At 27.4% G+C, this 1,340-nt stretch overlaps 1 protein-coding gene across 1 annotated transcript in view; it reads right to left on the bottom strand.

Moving 5' to 3' along the window:
• LOC111688007 overlaps positions 1-1,340 on the bottom strand; it is a 30,255-nt gene that overhangs the window by 1,972 nt on the left and 26,943 nt on the right. The window contains exon 13 of the mRNA XM_046954216.1: positions 1,104-1,334. Within this exon, the coding sequence (XP_046810172.1) occupies positions 1,104-1,334 (231 nt within the window). The remainder of the gene's footprint in view (positions 1-1,103; positions 1,335-1,340) is intronic.

The raw sequence follows: 1,340 nt of genomic DNA, 5'->3' as shown, positions 1-1,340 counted from the left end.
GTCTATATAAAGTAGTCTATAGACAAGACTATGGACAAATCGATATACTAGTCCTTAAACTGGTAGGTCATTATATGGAATAATCAATAGGACATTCTATGACACAGAAGACTGTCTATTGATTACTACTATATTAGTAATCTGAGGGATAATCTATTGTGTTTTGCAGGGACTAAAACTAGGGACCTCTTAATATTAGCAAATCATATTCAATGAAGTGCACCATGTCTACTACTCTAATTCATTCAAAACTCTATCTCGTTTTACACACCCATAAAGGTGGTGAATTAAAGCTTAAAACTGTCACTTTCGAAATTCTTTTGATACTGAATACTCGATCCTTTAAGGTATACAAAAACGCATTTACAACTAAACGATTGACGTTTCAAAAATTGCAGGGTAATAAAAAGAGAACTTTTAAATTCTTAATATTTTTTTTTTTTTTTTTGCTATTTTACCACAAAAAGTTTAATATTAGAAAAATAAAATATAATACTAAAGAATTAATAAATCGTTTAAGTTTCTCCATTACTAACCACTAATGAGTAGAAATACTTTTTGCATAGTTAAGACGAGAATTGTGGAAAAAGAGCTAAATGAAAAAGTAATTCATTAGAAAGTTATAAAAATATACCAGAATTATGTTATGATTTAATAAAACATATTAGTAGATGGTTTAAAATTATATATAATATATAACTATACAAATATTTAATGTAAACTATGAATGGAAAAAAATGAAAAATTTTACTATTTCACTATAAATTGTGTTAAAATTATTTGAGTTTAGAAGATGGGGTCACAAAGGCGTACAAAAAAAGGACCAAGGAAAACAATGTAGTTTACCACAACAATGTTGTTATTAAATATTTTCATTGTTTCTGTTTACCACAGTGTAAACATTTGCAACAGAAAAAAAAAACAAATAAAACAAAAAAAGTTTTTTTTTTATATAAAATGCAATAAAATAAAGTAGAAAACAAAAACGACATTAAAGAATGAAATGCAAACAAAAGTAAATTGTTGAAAACAAAAAAAAAAAACAATTGTAGCAAAAAAAAATAAGAATAAAAATCATAGAATTAAAAAAAATAAAAACTCACCTGATGAATTTAAAATAATGCTAGAAACGGATGCTGTTGAACTATCTAAACCAGCCATGGTTGCATTTGTTGAACTAGTAGTTGTTGTTATTGTTGCTGTTGGTGTAACCGATTCTCTAGTACTTTCTGTATTAGTGGTGTTGGCTGCACCTGTTGCTGCTGTCGTAGATGTTGGTGTGGTTGGTGAAACACGTGCCAAATTTTCGGGATTTATTTGTATGGAACCCAAATTAATAC

This window comes from Lucilia cuprina, chromosome 6 (genome assembly GCF_022045245.1).
Source record: "Lucilia cuprina isolate Lc7/37 chromosome 6, ASM2204524v1, whole genome shotgun sequence".
Lineage (NCBI taxonomy): Eukaryota > Metazoa > Arthropoda > Insecta > Diptera > Calliphoridae > Lucilia > Lucilia cuprina.
Note: the sequence above shows the minus strand (reverse complement) of the source record. Positions and strands in the feature narration are given on the sequence as shown.